Here is a 17,310-nt window from a genome sequence, read left to right on the forward strand (position 1 = left end):
TTCACACTTCTTATTATCTTCAATCAACAAAAAATATAAACAATAGGGTATATTTAATTTTTTTTCCCACATATACATTATTAGCTGTGCTCCGCACCAGTAGTTCCTGAGATTAGCGCGGTCAAACAAACAAATTCTTCAGCTTCATAATTATATTAGTATAGATGCAGGCGCTTACGCTCGGCATATAACGTCGCCTTAACACGAACAATGCCCGTGACGTCACCAACGGTTCTTGCAAGACTATGGTCCCTTAGTAACGTATTATTATGCAATTTTGAATCTTTTGTTATTGCAATTTAAGTCTATTATTGTATGTGCATTGTTTGAGAATAATTAGGTTGAAATAATTGCTTATATGGGCTTTTTAAATATGATTGTTATATCCATTACAATTTACAATACGTTAAATGGTTATGAATTTAATTTTTTTCGTAATAGCGTACGAATTTTATATATAGGTAAGTAATTTTCATAATTTCCTTCAATTTTCTTAAAGATATTTTTCTGTATTTCAAAACTCATGGATATCTGATTCATAAAACTTTTTATTTGCTTCATATGCGTCGAAATTACTTTACTGATTATGAAAATATTTTCACCAAAGATACAAACTTACTTATATATTTTTGGTGACATAGTTTAATATTTTATTTATTTTTATCCCGGTTTATCCGAGCGAAGCCGGGAGTTATGGTACTTTTAAATTTGTGTTAAATTGTTATTATAATATAAATTCTGCTATCAACGGATGTAACTGCATTTTAATTAATATTGTTTTACATTGAGATAACAAAATATTTGATAAAAGTAATACATAAGTAAGCCCGCGGAATTGCATGCAATAATATATCAGGATAATACCTACTTATAATCCAATACTAATTATACATGTATTGTTTATAGCTTTGTATCTCGAAAACGGATGAACGGATTTTGATGAATTTTAGTAGATTGATAGAACTTTCCTCTTTATAATACAAGTAGGATATTTAATATTTATAATGATAATTAATTTAATTTCCTAAATATATACAAATAAAATAAACTGAAACAAACATTAGTTATTGAAGTGAAACTTCTTTAGTAAAACAAGGTTACGTCATGGCAATACCGTCACGTCATGGAGTAACGCGACGATTTTGGTAATTTTGAATCTTGCCAAAGAAGTTTCACTTCTGACACGTGTGCGTGTGCTCGCTCTTTTTTATCAAGTCTATTTAGTATTTATATATAGAGAACGCTACTACTAACGATAAATGTAACGGTTATTTGAAATAGCAAAACAGGATAAATACATAAAATAAATAATTATAATATAGTTTTGCGGTTCTATTATATTATGTCTAGATATAAATTAATTAACATTTATTATCACTACATAGTATAAAACAATGTCGCTGTGGCTGTCTATGTATGCTTCGATCTTTAAAACTACGCACAAGATTTTGATGTTTTTTTTAATAGAGAGTGATTCAAGAGGAAGGTTTTAGTATATAATTTTTTGAGTTTTAGACAAAGCGGGCGAATCCGCAGGAAAGTTGATAGTGAAAGATTTTTTGAGTATATTCGCTTACATACATATAATACTAGCTGTGCCCCGCGGTTTTACTCGCATTGCTCCGCTCCTGTTGGTCATAGCGTGATGATATATAACCTTATAGCCTTCCTCGATAAATGGGCTATCTAACACCCAAATAATTTTTGAAAACGGACCAGTAGTTCCTGAAATAAGCGCGTTCAAACAAACAAACTCATCAGCTTTATAATATTAGTATAGATTCAAAACTATCTTTAAAAAGGTGAAAGTAGTTTAACTAACACTTTCTTTTATAGGTATCGAAAAATTTCATCCAAAAAAATTCATCCGTAAGGATAGGCACATCGCCATAAAAAATATCAAGTTTTTAATTTATTGCAAAAAATAAAGATTTTTTTTTACAAAAACCAGTTTGCAAAAAACACCGTGGGATATTTTTGTGTTATAAAAAATTATATATGTTAATACATTTTTTGCATAATCTATTTTAATGACAAAGGATATGCTGTCTCTTTCTAATCGGTTGGTAGTGAAAGAGATAGTATTCCTTGTTTTAAAAATATAACAAAGGGAGAAAGGGATAGTTAGAAAATGCATTCAAAGGGTAGTTTGCTAAAAAATATATTTATTAACACTTGTATAAGATTACATGAATAAAAAATTAGAGTATTGAAACTAGAATAAGTATCTTTATTTATTATAACTAGCTGTGCCCCGCGGTTTCACTCGCATTGCTCCACTCCTGATGCACTTAGCGTGATGATATATAGCCAATAGCCTGCCTCGATTAACGGGCTGTCTAAAACCGAAAGAATTTTTCAAATCGGACCAGTAGTTCCTGAGATAAGCGCGTTCAAACGAACAAACTCTTCAGCTTTATAATATTAGTAAAGATTTATAATATTATCACGCTAAGAGTTAAGACCAATAGGAGCGAAGTAGCAGAGCTATTAAAAATATATGTACGAAATAAAAACTAAAAATGACTCATACAATATAATGTCGCATATAATATATTATGTTGATATATAATATTATAATATTTTGTCTTCACCAAATATTTATTCGAAACTTTTCCTCTAAGAAATATTTGCGAAAATCCAATTAATGCTCTAATAAACTAACAATAGACTATATAAATGTACAACACGCATATCAAAATGGCGCCATAAATATCACAGAACCATAGCGCACACAATAAAAAAATATCAGAGCATAGACAAACTTCCGCATCCCTCGGGGTCATGACCTGTCAAACTGTCAAACAATACGCGAATTCCCGTGCGAATCTGTATCATCTTGTCTATTGTTGTATTTTTTTTTCTTAATTTCTTTGGGGGCACTGAGAATGTATAAGGAGATGGTTCCCATGGCAACAGATGGACATGCTGGACCAAGGGCGAAATTTGCTCTAGTTATTGTCTAATCACAATATGTGCGAAAATGAAGGTGGGAAATAATATATTAAGGGCTGATTTTTCGATCCTTGGTTAAAAATTTAAAATTTATTCGTCGAAAAACGTATTAAACTACCATTTCAAAAATGTATTCTAAATGCCCGTATTTGACGGTTTACAGTTGACATTTTACTATTATCGTGTAATACTGGAAAGGTAAACAAGGATTGGCCCACATTGGCCCATAAATGAATAAAAATTTAAATAGGAGTGAAATGAATTGTGTAATAACACCGAGCTGTCAGCGGCTTTCGTGTTAGGCGGACAAGATAAATCCTTAAATTTATCTTGCCCTAGACGGTGCTATGTGTATAATAATTAAAAAGACAACATCGCGTCACACAGTCAAAAGTTCTGAGTCTGAAAAAAAAACAGTCGAATTCACATACTCTTTCTGAGTCGGTTCAAAAGAGCTAACAAGAATAACTGCGTTAAAAACAGACAAAAATGCTCATAAAATAAAAACTACTGGGCCTATCCGAATAAAATTTTTATGGGACCAATTTGACACCATCCCGCATCGAACAAAAAGAATCACGTAAATCGGTTCAGAAACCTCGGAGTAATCGGTACATACATAAAAAAAACATACCGGCCGAATTGATAACCTCCTCCTTTTTTTGAAGTCGGTTATAAACCTTAAGGTACACCTTGACTTTAACACAGGTGGTCCTTCGAAGACCTACGACCAGACATACTTATCCCACGTGCTTCGCTTGTACAAATATTGTAGTTCAACAACCTACCCTTTATCAAGCCAGGATGTTAGCAATAAGTGTACAGTCGAGTGATTAAGTTGTGAAGCACAAATGAAAAAATGCAGTAAAACCAAAAATGAACAGAAAACTGGATGAAACTCTAAAAATTAAAATATTCATTACAAAATAACGGGGAGACGTGACCACGCTCGCTGTAAAGTGTTCGAAACGGCGGGAAAATAATATCAAGAATAAATCGCGTTTAAAATCCGTTGAAAAGTCTTTAATTTCTAAATGATTTATTACTATCGAAATAAAGTCAAGTATTGATTGGATTTCAAAGAGAGTGAAGAAAATATTTAATAATTAAATAAACCACTTCTGTTGACGACTGTATTCAGCTCTATTATATATATATATTTTATTACTATCGAAATAAAGTCAAGTATTGATTGGATTTCAAAGAGAGTGAAGAAAATATTTAATAATTAAATAAACCACTTCTGTTGACGACTGTATTCAGCTCAACACTAAGCTTTGACAATACATGAATAAGCCTTTAACAACACTATTTTTTCTAGCATTCTTGTGTCATCTCATTTATAAGGCTTTACACTTTAAATTTTACATATTACTAGCGGTCCGCCCCGGCTTCGCCCGTTGTATATATGAAAAATAGATGTTGGCCGATTCTCAGACTTACCCGATAAGCACAGAAAATTTCATGAGAATCGATCCAGCCTTTTGGAGGAGTATGGTGACATTGTGACACGGGAATTTTGTATATAAGATTATATTTATATCCACGAAAGTTTGTAAAGAAAGATAAATGTTTGTCACTCTTTCACGCAGAAACGGCTCATCGGTACTAAATGGAATTTGGTAAATACAAAGCTAGATTATAGTAATAATGTATTCTACTTTTTCTTTAGCTTCGAAATGTTTTTCATCAAAATATTTAAAGTCCTATTAATAAAGGGACTCTTTATTAAATAGAAATTCTTAAATAGAACTAGAAAATTACTACACCTAAAGAAGAAAGATCAAGGCATTATAAATAATATACCATTAAACATAATAATCACATTTTCTATCCGTAAACAAGAAAAATCAGTGCACGAAAAAAAAGGAGCTCTGGAACGCAGCCGCCATCATGGATTTAGAATGGCGCGAATTGTGGTAAAAAAATATCATCACGACATATAGGGTCTATAGTCTATGCTCATGTTTGGTCTGTGGTCGCTGTGGCTTCTTTTTTTTTAATCTATGACAGGTTATGGGATGTAATTATGGATTGGACTTTTTATGATTCGATTTATTGTGTATACGTTATGTAACAAGATGGGTAGGTTATTTCTTTTCTAATGAACTTTTATTTAGGGCTGATTTTTCAATCCTTGGTTAAATCTTATCCGTCCAATAAAGTATTACACAATAATATACAGATGTCATCTATGAACTGTCAAAAAGTGGGCAAGTAACACATTTTTAAAATGATATTCGATGAATAAGTTTTCACTAAGGATTGAAAAATCGGCCCTTAGTCGAATAGGTTTAAAAAAGTCATTAACCACGTATAGATATAGAATCAATAGCCAAGAAAATACTTGTACTAACAATCTGCCCGTAGCTGGAATAATTCTCATCGTATATTATTTCTTCAAGCGTTATATTACTACAATATTTAGCGGCTCTTATTTTCAACTAATTTTCAAACCTTATCATAGCGATAAAAACGTTTCCAAAATAAGTTTAATTGAATACATACATTCAAATAATAACTATTTACTTACTATTATGTACGACAATTCGTAATGTTTGTCTGCAAACATATAACTGTAAATTAAACATATCCAAAATACACACAGCGATTTCGTAATATTGACGCAACGTTCATTACCGCGCTGTCAATGTCAAAGTCAAACACAGCCAAGTTCAAATGAAAAAAAAACTTTCTATTTACCGTTCCGAATTTGAATCTCAACGTCGTATCATAGACGTGTACCGGTTTTTTTCTTTTTTGATGCGTGAGTTTTTTGTGGCCAAGAGCTTGATGCTCTATGGTTTTTGTTTTTATTTTTAAATGTAAGTCTATGCGTTGTTTAAGATGTTGGAAGGCAATTTAAAAAGCTGAAAAGTCGATTTAATATGCTAAACTCATGAAATTTTTGTCTTGTTACCGTTTCTTGGTAGTTCCTAGATGTTCAAATTTTGAGTCCGTTACATACAAACATTGAAACATATAGTTTTATGTATAATGAAGCTCGTCTTGTGTGGAATGTAGGCGTATTCTATTAGACCCTGCAGTGTTAGTTCAATAAATATAAATTATAATATTAGAGGAATAAAAATAAAAAGAGCTTTAATTTTTTATTAAAGTTCATTATAGGTTTATTATCATTTTTAGGAAGAATCTATCTATAATAATATTATAAAGAGGACAGGTTTGTATGTATGCATGTATGGTTGTCACGCATAAACTACTGGACCGATTTTGATGAAATTTGGCACAGACAATCTTTAGACCCTGAGAAAGAACATAGGCTACCTTTTATTGCGAAATATGTATCACGGGCGAAGCCGGGCCGGACCGCTAGGGTAATATAAGTCGACTAGATATTATGAGTAATAAAACTGTAATATGTACATTCAAAAATAATATGCCATCTTTCATATTTTACAAAAACCATCCAAATCTGTCCATCAAATCCTTACAGACATACATACATTTCTATAATTATTATTATCCCATACGCCCACAAGGATCATTACGACATTCTTTTAAACCGGTTTCATTACATAAACCTCTGTTAGAGTCCCAGTGTTGTACTGGTCTTCAACGTCTTCAACGGCTGAATTGAATCGGATGGAATTTTGAAAATTGATAGATTATTCAAGTAAATATAGGTAAAGGGAGAATAATATAGAGAGTATTTCTAGAATATTTATTTGTAACGGCTAAAATTCACAATTTTAACTTTGAAATAATATTCACGGTTTTTATTTTTACGCATTTATCCTAAACGGCTAAACATATTTTGATTACGTTTTTTCACACCTATAGACCATATTTTACCAGTTTATACATATTTATATACAGGGTGGAAGGTTAAGATGGGGCATGAAGGGCAGGTACCTTAACCGTTGTAGCTACATGAAAAACGTTCTTAGGAGACTATCCTTAAATTCTTGAGAAATTTTAATCTGCATTCACAGATTTTTGAAAAAATGTACGGTCAGCAAGGAAATCGGCAGTTTTTAAAAAAAAAAATTTTTATGCCAATCGATCCAGTTTCTCATGGGGATCAAAACACTCTAAAAGACTAACTGAGGTATGAGTACTAGAAAAGTCAGAAATCGCGAAAAACTATTTCCACACTTTCACTAAGAAAATAAGTGATTCAACAAAGATGCGCTAATAGAAAACTCCAAAGAGATTTTCAGGCTTCAATATTTTTTGTTTCTGATTATTAAAACACATACTGATAATAAGAAGAAACATTAATTTAATTAAACGGTTGTCAAAGAAAATAAGAAATAACAAAATAATAACAAAAAACAACATTTAAAGTGGTGATAATTCCAGAATTTCTGAAATAATTTACATAAAATTTATGATATGAGATGCTCAAAGTGGTCACCGTTTTGACGTAAACATAGGTTTGTTCGTTTTACTACTGAGCACGTAGCAGCCGACAACTTATTTGGGTGAATTCCGTAAAGTATTGCAGAAAGTGAATCTTTTAGTTCTTGAGCTTTGTTGTATGATCTTTTATAAATTTCATTCTTTACATAACCCCAGATGAAAAAATCTAGAGGTGTCAAGTTGGGGCTACGGGGCGGCCAGAGTGGCCGGATGGGACCATGTGTGCCAATCCATTGTGCCCCAAATTGTTCATTTAGGTATGAGCGCGTTTGACGACTGTTGTGAGGTGGAGCACCATCTTGTTGAAAATAAATTTTTCGCAATTCTGACAGTGGTAAATCGTCTAATACATCCTCAAGATTTTTCAAAATGGTGTTGTTGTAGATTTCAGAGTTCAGGGTGCCTTCGTAAATCTGTACCAATACCACTTGATTGGACCTTACCTTACCTTTGCGTCGCTGCCATGTTATGCTGCTGTGCCTTTGTCTTTTTACTTGTTCATGAATGAAAATAGTATTTCGCGATTTCTGACTTTTCTAGTACTCATACCTCAGTTGGTCTTTTAGAGTGTTTTGATCCCCATGAGAAACTGGATCGATTGGCATCAAAAAAAATTTTTTTGAAAACTACCGATTTCCTTGCTGACCGTACATTTTTTCAAAAATCTGTGAATGCAGATTAAAATTTCTCAAGAATTTAAGGATAGTCTCCTAAGAACGTTTTCATGTAGCTACAACGGTTAAGGTACCTGCCCTTCATGCCCCATCTTAACCTTCCACCCTGTATATTGTAAAGTGAACGAATCCACGGGCAAGTAATAGTATGTAACTATATAACATGTAAAAATTAGCTTAATTGAGTAATTACGGTAACAGCTGTCGCTGTAATAGTCACTTCCGTCTGTATGTCATTTATTACATACAAGCTAGTTGATCTGGCTTCGCTCGTGGTAACGTATTCAGAATAAGGAAATGGTTAGTTTCTTAGTAAAAAAATTCTACGCATTTTAACTTTTTTTTGATGTGAAACTTATTTAAAGCGCGTTGAAATCAAAACTTCAAGGTCGCGTCATGGCAATACTGTCGCGTCATGAAGTAAGGCAACGATTTTGGTACCATTGAATCTTGCCAAAGAAGTTTCACTTCTGACACGTGTGTTCACACGCTTTTTAATATTAAATGAATACTTATTTAATTGCAAATATTGTTCAAACTTAACTAATAATAGAAAATAAACGCAATTGTAAGTTCTTATTAGGTTCATATAGGAAACTAGCTTTCCACCCGCGGCTGCGCCCACGCAGTCAAAGAAAAACCCGCATAGTTCCCGTTCCCGTGGGATTTCCGGGATAAAACCTATCCTATGTCCTTTCTCGGGTATCAAAATATCTCTATACCAAATTTCATGCAAATTGGTTCAGTAGGTAAGGCGTGATTGAGTAACAGACAGACAGACAGTTATTTTCGCATTTATAATATTAGTATAGATTGTTAAAATTTCTATACTTCGCCCAAACTAAAATTGAAATTATAAACATCATTTTTAAATGCCTTACGTATCACGAAAATAAAAAAAAAACTGTATTTTTAGACATCTTACATTTCTTCAACATCTTCAAACTTTTCTATCATCCAGCATTTGACTCCCATTACGAACGTGGTATATAAAAATTCTAGCCAACAAAAAAAAAACATACCAGTTTTGACCACTAGCCATCTCTCTCTAACACATAGCACTATCTCCCTCTACAATGAGATATGATCATCATTGTAAAGGGTTGAATCTAATTTTACTTCCTTGTGAAGTTCCTTTAATTTTTTTATGTAGGAATGAAGATAATTGAAGTTTTTGTTAGTAGAAATAAAATAAACCAAATAAATTATACTATTATCAATACTTACAAAATGATATTCAAAGTTCAAACTAAATAACTAATATTATATAGAAAATGCTTGCTGTCTGTTCGTGATAAAATAAAAAATAACTGACTTTCATTCTGTTATCACAGATTTTAGAGAACGCGGGCAAAGCCGCGGGTGGATCTAGTGATTTGAAAAATTCTTTCGGTGTTAGATAGCCCATATCGAGGAAGGTTATAGGCTAAATATCATCACGCTAAGACCAACAGGAGCGGAGCACTGCGGCTAAAGATAATATAATTCAAAAACATTTTAGGGCACCAGCCAAGTGCGTAGCAGATGTCACATTACATACGTTTAGTTTATAAATATGCCGGTTTCTTCATGATGTAGAACAATAATATTAAGATACATCGAAAAATGTATTATAAAAAAAATGTGTGTGTGTACTAGTGTACCTACACACGTAAGAATTATTAACTTTACAGCAATACGTCGAATCACGCGTGGTGGGTGTGGCGCGTAACAGAAAAATGTCACGCGTAACGAAAAAATGTTACACTAAATTATTTTCCAACCCCGATAAAGAAGTTTCACTTCAACAATGGTAGAAGGAATTGTAAACAATGTTATGATTCATTTAAAAAACATTTTATACAGAATGCCGTCGGGTAAAAATATCACGACTTTCACAAGGGTGAGTTCCAACCATCGTACATTTTTTATGTATTTTTTTTCCATTTCTATATAAGTATAACATATACCATATACATAAACACAAATAAACCATAAAACTATTAAAAAAATCTACAGTTACAAAAAAAAAATAGCCATTTCATATTTTTTCTTACAACTTTTACCAGCTAAAAATCACCTTTTTTTTCAAAAATATCTAATTTTTTCGCATTTTTAGGTGATTATCTACCATCAAAATATACCCTCACAATTAAATAACTTTTAATCCAAGTGTAACAGTATGGATTGCGCACGCGCCCCCTCACATCTGTCGGGGTGAACGCACGGGGGTGAAATTATCGATCCGTGAATGTACATCATACTATAGTTGTATAAAACAAAGTCGCTCGAATCTATACTAATATTAAAGCTGAAGAGTTTGTTTGAACGCGCTAATCTCAGGAACTACTGGTCCGATTTGGAAAATTCTTTCGGTGTTAGGTAGCCCATTTTTCGAGGAAGGCTATAGGCTATAATAATCACGCTAAGACCAACAGGAGCTGAGCAATGCGGGGGAAACCGCGGGGAGCAGCTAGTTTATAATATCAGTAGGACAGTAGGACTAGTAAGTTGATTATTTAAGACTAAAAATCTTAAAAAAATATTTACACACGTTTTAATAAGATAAATAAAATTAGTTATTGTCACCGATCCTTGATAAGTATAATCCGTTACTGTCTTTAATTACCAAAATTTAAAGGTATATTTTCAAAGTCCATAATTTGTCCAATTAAGGTGAACCATATTTTCTTTTGTTAATAATTTTAAGAAATCGCTTTGTGAAAATTCCAAATTACATGTCTCTTTGTTGTAAAGAATCGACTGTTTTCGTATGTATGTAGTATGTACCTATATGGTATTCTCCGAAAATTACTGGAGTAATTTTAAAATTGATTTATGGTTATGATTTTGGTATGGGTATTTTTTCTATATTTTGACTTTTGAGGAAGTCTTTACTTGTGCAAACGGGCAATTATTTAAATGGGAAATCCCGATTCAAATTTTGTCATTATATTCAGTTGATTTTCCTATAGGTAGGTATTAGCTAACTAAAAGCTTATAGCCTTCCTATAAATGGGCTATCCAACACTGGAATAATTTTTCAAATCGGACCAGTAGTTCCTGAGATTAGCGCGTTCAAACAAAACTCTTCAGCTTTATAATATTAGTATAGATTATTTTTTAACACCCAAATCTCGTTTACCACACGACCATACGACCACACGATACGACATATCGTTTAACGTCCACGACGACGTGCCGTTAAGACGATCGTCACGGTCAGAGCTTGTGTACTGAGCTAGAACGGGCGTTAACGGAAAATGGACCTGCTAGTTGAGGCACATGGCTTCGCTTGCATATCGTGTTTAATCTATAATATAGTATAATAGATATACATTGGATCTTCGAAGAAATGTCATAAACATCAAAAAGTATATAAATCTGTGTTATCTGCTTGTTACTAAAAAGAAAAAAAGAGCGTGTGTGCCACAGAACATATAAAAGAGGTGTTCTGTGGTGTGTGCCGAGCACACGTCTCAGAAGTGAAACTTTTTTAGGCAAGATCCAAGATACAGAAATCGTCGCCATCACAGAACTATATCTCGATATAGTTCTGTGGTCGCCATACTCCACGACGTGACGGTATTGCCATGACCCGACCTTGAAATTTTACTCTCAACGCGCCTAAAGATGGTTCACTTCAATAATATTATTTAAATAGTGTACTATTTGCTTTCCCCGTCTTTACTCAATTTAAATCAAGCAAAAAATCTTTAACACGCTCTTTTTGAGCGTGATATTAGAATATTACACAAAATCGCAACGAACGAACATACTTTCATATATTTCTATTTTCTATTTATAAATTAAAGGATTCTCACGATTAAATTACCATAAAGTACGTAGGTATAAAGTAAAAAAATGCATACATATTAAAACTGAGTATTATTGCAAGTATTCTACGTCCGTTAAGAATATTACAAGCTTCGTTTAACAGGAACGGATTCTGTACAAAATGTTGATTTAATTTATTAACGGTTTTAAAACACGGTTTTTATAACGATTTATGTTAGAAAAATGTTTTTTATAGGAATATATTTTAACTTTTAAGTAATTTTACGCATCGTTGTCGTTACATTTAGAACATATTTATTTTCATTCTTGCTTATTTTCTTAAATATTTGTTAAATTCAGAGCGAAACATTGAGGTAATATGTAGTACGTACTACGTAGTTAATATGTAGTACGTACTACGTAGTACATATTAACTGAATGGAGCGGAAGCGGTTTATTAATTCAAAAATTATCATCATACAAATAGACTCGGCCATCCCTGAGGTTCGTTAATTTTTACCTACTAATTAAAGTATGATACATCAGAAATAAATAATTCGTAAACTAAATTTTTCCTACAGAACCCTAAAATTTAACGATCCAATATGGCCGTCGGCATACGGGCACACCACAGACTACAGAGTAATAAAATATTTTGCGACAAAATTTAGTTATTTTTAGTATTAATAGCGCTTTTATATTCTATACCGTTAGTGCAAGTATGTTGCACATGGTAACCCATCCATCGGCTGACTGCTGTGTGCGTTGCTTAACTTTTGAAAAATATTATGAAATCTTGAGAAATTTACTTATCAATATTAAATAGAAACTTTTACAGGTAAGTTTTTATTTATTTAAGCGTAAATTTACGACATAATGATTTTTTTGTGAATTGAGTGACCAATTAATTTCTGTACTAGGTACCTAAGTGCTAAGCATTTTGAGCAATAATTCTAGAAAGTTATTAACTTATTATTAGAGACAAGTTGGTTTAAGTTAGATTTATCATTTAAATGTAAGTCATAGGTAATAGACTAAAGTTAACTTAAGATCAAGAATCAGGGTACCCGCAAATTTGTAACCACTTATTTTTATACGTAATAAAATTATTATAACGGCCATTGAAAGATAATTTAATAATTAATAAATTAGCACCAAAATTAGGTCAGTTGAGAGTTTATCATATTTTGCGATTATAATAAAGCGCATGTCGAAACCGGTGTAGATACTAGCTCGGTTTTGGTTGTTTTCAAGTGAGAATGAATTTATCTATGTGCAAAATTTTATCAAATTTGATTCAGCCGTTTTCGCGTGATAACCAAACATACTTTTGAATTAATAATATACCCACTGCTCACTCACAGAAAAATATTCAAATATGGAAACACGCTGCTCCTACTTTTTTAGTTTCACTAAATGCCAAATAAATAATATTTTTATCTAAATTCCAAGCACAACCAAGTTGGTAAACTAGTCAATAATTCCAAAAATCGACCACACATGATACAATATTACACGTAGCACTATAAAAAGGCAATAAATTATAAATTTATAGTGAATAGATATCATCTGGCCACCTAGAACTAAGATATTATATGATAGTATTTTATAGCTATAAGCACGTATAGACGAAGTCGCGGGTGGAATACTAGTCTATTTATATTTTATATCTATATATATTTACACAGGACAGTTCTTCCAAAGAACTGTCCTGTGGTTCCAAAGAACTTCTTTGGCATATTATGATAATATACATATAAGATGTTACATAATATGTATTTTGTAAAATTAAATTGTAAAACTGACATGATTAAAAAGAGCAACTAGGTAGGATTGAGTTTCTTGCCGGTTCTTCTCCGTAGATAGTTCCTAGATAGGTACTGCTTTCCGAATCGGTGGTAAATGTTAAAAATATGTAATGACGTTTCAAAAGTGCTTCTAGAAGAAGTCTAATTGAATAAATACATACATATTTGAGTTAGAGTTCAACAAAAAACAAAAACGCAATAAAAACCACTTTCCAGGTTCCAAGCTTCTAAAATAAAGGATACAGAAGTACAATAAACTAAATACCTAGTTACATCAAAAAAAAAACAAAAGGCTCTATTATCGCACCCGAAAACGTGCAAAAATTCGTCTTATGACATCATTTCGCGCCGCATCATCCATTTCACTCTAACACGTCGAGATGTCGTATGCGGGAAAGAGACAACAACACAAACAAGGCGGCAAACCGATAACGTCCGGAAATTATAGAAAACTAAGTATCATTCACAACAGTTACAGATAATAAACGATAGTGTTTATTTTTTTTTAAGTAGGCTAAGGTTTTGTAATCTCTTGTTATTAAAGCTTTAGCAAATGTCAATTTTACTGAATGCTTATCATTCAAATTCCATGGCCAATGCAGCGGTTACAAATTAAATCATTTAAAACTGTGATGCTTTTGACGTCTCGTCTATGCTTTTTTCATAAAAAGTTCGTACTAATAGGTAGGTGGGTACAGCTTTTTATATATTTATAATTATCTACATTCATGGATATTTTTTGCTTCTTACACGTTCTGTAATTTTGAAAAGTTGCAGTGTATTTTACAATACAATTTTTACGATCACCTCCACCTAAGGACCTAGGTAAGTTTAGTATAGGTATTTAAACATGTCTAAAACCTTAGTCTAAAACAATCAGTGTTTTAGATATATATTATAACCGTTACAATACGAACATTTTTGTCATCACAATCGAATGACATTTTTAACAATTAAATACCCACAATTCTTCTCCTTAACATTCGCTTTCATTTATGAAATTGAAACTTTCGCGCAAGTCGTACTTGTTCCAAATCAATTTCAACGGCTAATCCTCAAGGAGGTTGTTCAACTCTCCTACTCCCAAGGTTAGTATGCTGACGTAATCTGTATAAAATATATTACAAATTGAAGCCTTTACGTGGCAACGCCCAATTCTTGGACGGAAACCGGGAGATTTTTTTTTTTTAATTTCAAATCGCACGTTTCAGTTGGACGTTTTAACTTTTTAATTTTCAAACTTAAGGCTATGGTTTATCCGCCTATGTCACACGAATTATGTTGCATCTACACTCCACATTGTAAACGGAAACATAATAATTACGGTTTAATTAACCTATAAAACACAATTGAAGCCTCCAATTCATACTAAGGCGGTTTATTTGAAGTTCCTAATCGTCGTTAAAGATAAATATAGGCCTATGATTACGTAGGACGATTCATTCATATTCTGACATACCTACCTATAGCTTAGACTTCCGTTGAGAATCTGAATGAAGTCTACAATTTTGCATACAGACGGATTACCTCATTTTATGTAGATTTGTAGTACAGGAGTAACATTATATATTTTAAAAGTTATTGATTAGGTTAGGTATATAGATTAAAAATAGTTTTTAATACTTAAAACAAGTAAGGCTACAGTAAGGCTAATTGTTAAAGCTTATAAATGCGTAATTAAACTTCTAAAATAAATAAACATTGATAATGTCTGTAATCACAATACGAAATAATTAGGTTACTTGTTTTGTCCTCAATTAATTACAGTAGGTAGGTACCTATGTTTAGATTAGACGTTACTTCATTTTTGTGCGTTTGAATTTAGAACACATATTTAACTATTTTTTTTTATTCTGAGGCAAAGGACTTTTTACAAACAGCCTGATTACAAAAAACAACTTACTATTTATATATTTATAATTTCGATAAATTTACTTATAACATATTTTATTATATTGATTTGTATTACTTACCCAGAGCACTGACAGTTCATCTCACAATGTTTGCTACTTTCGCCCCACATTTTCACAATAGTTCACTTACTGTTTATTAATAATAAAAGTCCATTATATATTTAATCACAAGACGCGATACGCTCCGTACGACGGCCGATCGTCGACTGAATGGGTTTCCTTCACCCCCCTAACGATCCTACTTCAGACTTCACCGCTCCCGCTATGGATACGGGAATGCTACCATTGTAGAAAATTCTACTAATTTGGTAGATGGAATGGTAGGATTTTAATTGAATATATGTATTTTAAAGATATAAATGTAATGATTACAGCAGTGATATTTATTATATATTTAGATAGGTTGTGAAAGATTTAATAATAATTGTTGTTTTTTGAAGTGAAATAAATTTAGAAAGAAATCTGTGATATATGGCTGTCATCCATAGTTGGAAAGATTTTGAGGCAAGTTGACCAAATAACAATATATTTTGTCATGTGTTTTCTGAGTGTGGTAAAGACAATTTTTTTCTTTGTTTCTTTCTAAATGATGTTTTTAGCAGTGTACATTTTAAGGTGTTTTAGTAAGTACGTTCATAACATTTTTTGTTGATTTTCATTAAATTTAAACACTGTTTTCTTGTAAGCTTTCTTCAAAAGCATAAAACACTTTCTACTTTTCAATTTTAAAGATTTAAATACAGTTTTCGACAGGTACCTAAAAACCGTTGGGTCTGTCTGATAAAAAAAATAGTAGGATTTCGTATTTCTAAATCTGGCGACATTTTACCCGTCTGACCGTACCCAAACCAGCATCGATTACACAAATATACTCTTTATTCCGATATCATACAGTCCAATTTCTTATTGAATTTCAAAAAAGGAATGTCATTTAAAATTATATGGGAATGTGATCCTGTTTACACACACAACAAACTCAAGCACAAATAAAAATACACCTTATTTTTATTTAGATAAAGTTTATTTTTAACTGCATCAATAATTACAGATACACGCACACATGAACATCCACTTCTTAGAAATCATATGGTTGTTATATATTTTGATAAATTGAAATAGACTTTATACATGAAGTCTGAAGATTGAAAATCGTTTGATAAATAAATTTCAACCTGACCATATGATGCTGCCTTGTACGTCGGTCCTTATCAAAAAACTGAAATATTTTAGAAACTTGAAGCTTAGATAGTTTATTACGTTGTTATTTGTATAAGTTTCTACCAACCTGTAGTACAGGAAGTTTAGTTTCATAGAAAAAAATACATTTTTTACAGTTTCATTCGAAAATTCCAGATTCAGTTAAGTATTATTATTTACTAGTTGCGCTCCGTGGTTTTACCCGCAGTGCTCCGCTCCTGTTGGTCTTAGCGTGATGATATTTAGCTTATAGCCTTCCTCGATAAATGGGCTATCTAACACCGAAAGAATTTTTCAAATCGGACCAGTAGTTCCTGAAATTAGTGCATTCAAACAAACTCTTCAGCTTTATATTATTAGTAGGTACTTATAGATTTCCATGTTTTTTAATATTAGTACATTTTGATATCGTTAACTCTATAAATATTAAAAAAAAAATAATCATCAAACCACACGAAAAAATTTCTGAATTTATTTTGAAAAAAAAACACATTCCAATTGACAGTCTTCGTTTTTTAATCATTCAATTTGTTTCATTTTAATACAATGTTCATCTATACGTATATAATAAATCTGTAGAAGGGTCAATTCTGTACATTGAAAATATTGAAAAAATAAATA

General features: G+C 31.9%; 1 protein-coding gene across 1 annotated transcript in view; it reads right to left on the reverse strand.

Moving 5' to 3' along the window:
• LOC123704602 (M-phase inducer phosphatase 3-like) overlaps positions 1-15,685 on the reverse strand; it is a 41,598-nt gene extending 25,913 nt beyond the window's left edge. Inside the window, exon 1 of the mRNA XM_045652998.1 lies at positions 15,553-15,685. Within this exon, the coding sequence (XP_045508954.1) occupies positions 15,553-15,602 (50 nt within the window). The 5' untranslated portion in view covers positions 15,603-15,685. The remainder of the gene's footprint in view (positions 1-15,552) is intronic.
• Positions 15,686-17,310: the final 1,625 nt, after the last annotated feature.

The sequence above is a fragment of the Colias croceus genome, chromosome 30 (genome assembly GCF_905220415.1).
Source record: "Colias croceus chromosome 30, ilColCroc2.1".
Taxonomy (NCBI): Eukaryota; Metazoa; Arthropoda; class Insecta; order Lepidoptera; family Pieridae; genus Colias; species Colias croceus.